Source organism: Terrapene carolina, unplaced genomic scaffold (assembly GCF_002925995.2).
Source record: "Terrapene carolina triunguis isolate 2854851 unplaced genomic scaffold, T_m_triunguis-2.0 Scaffold174, whole genome shotgun sequence".
In the NCBI taxonomy this organism is placed as follows: Eukaryota; Metazoa; Chordata; order Testudines; family Emydidae; genus Terrapene; species Terrapene triunguis.
Genome location: NW_020664525.1, coordinates 2,873,496 through 2,874,602, shown reverse-complemented (window position 1 = coordinate 2,874,602; position 1,107 = coordinate 2,873,496). Strand labels below are relative to the sequence as shown.

At 70.4% G+C, this 1,107-nt stretch overlaps 1 protein-coding gene across 3 annotated transcripts in view; it reads right to left on the bottom strand.

The window, feature by feature from the left end:
- LOC113405137 (leucine-rich repeat flightless-interacting protein 2-like) overlaps positions 1 to 610 on the bottom strand; it is a 186,701-nt gene extending 186,091 nt beyond the window's left edge. Inside the window, exon 1 of one of the 3 annotated variants that reach the window (XM_026653983.2) lies at positions 457 to 610. In XM_026653983.2, the coding sequence (XP_026509768.1) occupies positions 457 to 546 (90 nt within the window). In that variant the 5' untranslated portion in view covers positions 547 to 610. The remainder of the gene's footprint in view (positions 1 to 456) is intronic. The other 2 variants (XM_026653981.2, XM_026653982.2) reach the window with 2 other exon arrangements.
- Between the last annotated feature and the right edge of the window lie 497 nt (positions 611 to 1,107).

The following is a 1,107-nucleotide window of genomic DNA, read 5'->3' as shown; positions in this document are numbered from 1 at the left end:
CCCATTTCACCTCCAGCCCCCAGGCTCCATGGCCACCTCCCTCCCCCCATCCCTGTCCCTATCCCCCAGCCCCCCTTGTCCTCCTGCCCCACCCCCCAACACCCCTTGTCCTACCTTCCTCCCCCCATCCCTGTCCCTACCCCCCCAGCCCCTCTTCCTCCCCCCACTATGTCCCCCGAGACCCTCCCCCAATTTCACCTCCAGCCCCCAGGCTCCATGGCCACCTCCCTCCCCCCGTCCTTATCCCCCTCCAGCCCCCCTTGTCCTCCCTTCCCCCCCCACCCCACTGTGTCCCCCCCGGGACCCTCCCCGTAATCACCGTCCCCCCCAGTGTGTCCCCCAGGGACCCCCCAGCCGCAGTGTGTCTCCGAGACCCCAGCCCTAGTCCCGCCCCTTTCCGTTCCGTGTCAGGGCGGCCGGACCGACGGGCAGCCCCGAGCCCGGCCCGCTCCTCACCTCCCGGGCGATCTGGTTGAGCGCATCGTCCTCCGCCGTCAGCCGCTCCCGGTTGGGGAGCCGCTTCCGCCCGGCCCCCTGCGTCCCCATTGCCGCGCGCCACGAACCGCTACCGCTCGCCCCGCTCCGGCACGAGCTGCCGCTGCCGCCCCGCGCCCGCCGGCGGCTACGCACAGCACGTCACCGGGGGCGGGGCTCAACGGCCCAGCACGAGAGAGCGGGTGTGGGGAGAGGGCGGGGCGGAGCGAGGAGAGAAGAGGGGAGATGGGAGGGGCTGAGGGGGCCTGGGCGGGGCGGGGCGGGGAAGGGGGCGGGGCTTTGCTGCAATGGGCGGGGTGCTGTAGGGAGGGTTTGCGGAGTGGGGAGGAGCTTGGGGGTGGTGATGAGATGGATGGGGGGGGTCTGTGGGGGGATGGGTGGGATTGGGAGGGGCTGTGGAATGGGGAGGGGCTTGGGGGCAGTGATGAGATGGATGGGGAGGGGTCTATGGGGAGATGGGTGGGATTGGGAGGGGCTGTGGAGTGGGGAGGGGCTTGGGGGGCAGTGATGAGATGGATGGCGAGGGTCTATGGGGAGATGGGTGGGATTGGGAGGGGCTGTGGTAGGGTGACCAGATGTCCCGATTTTATAGGGACAGTCCCGATTTTTGGG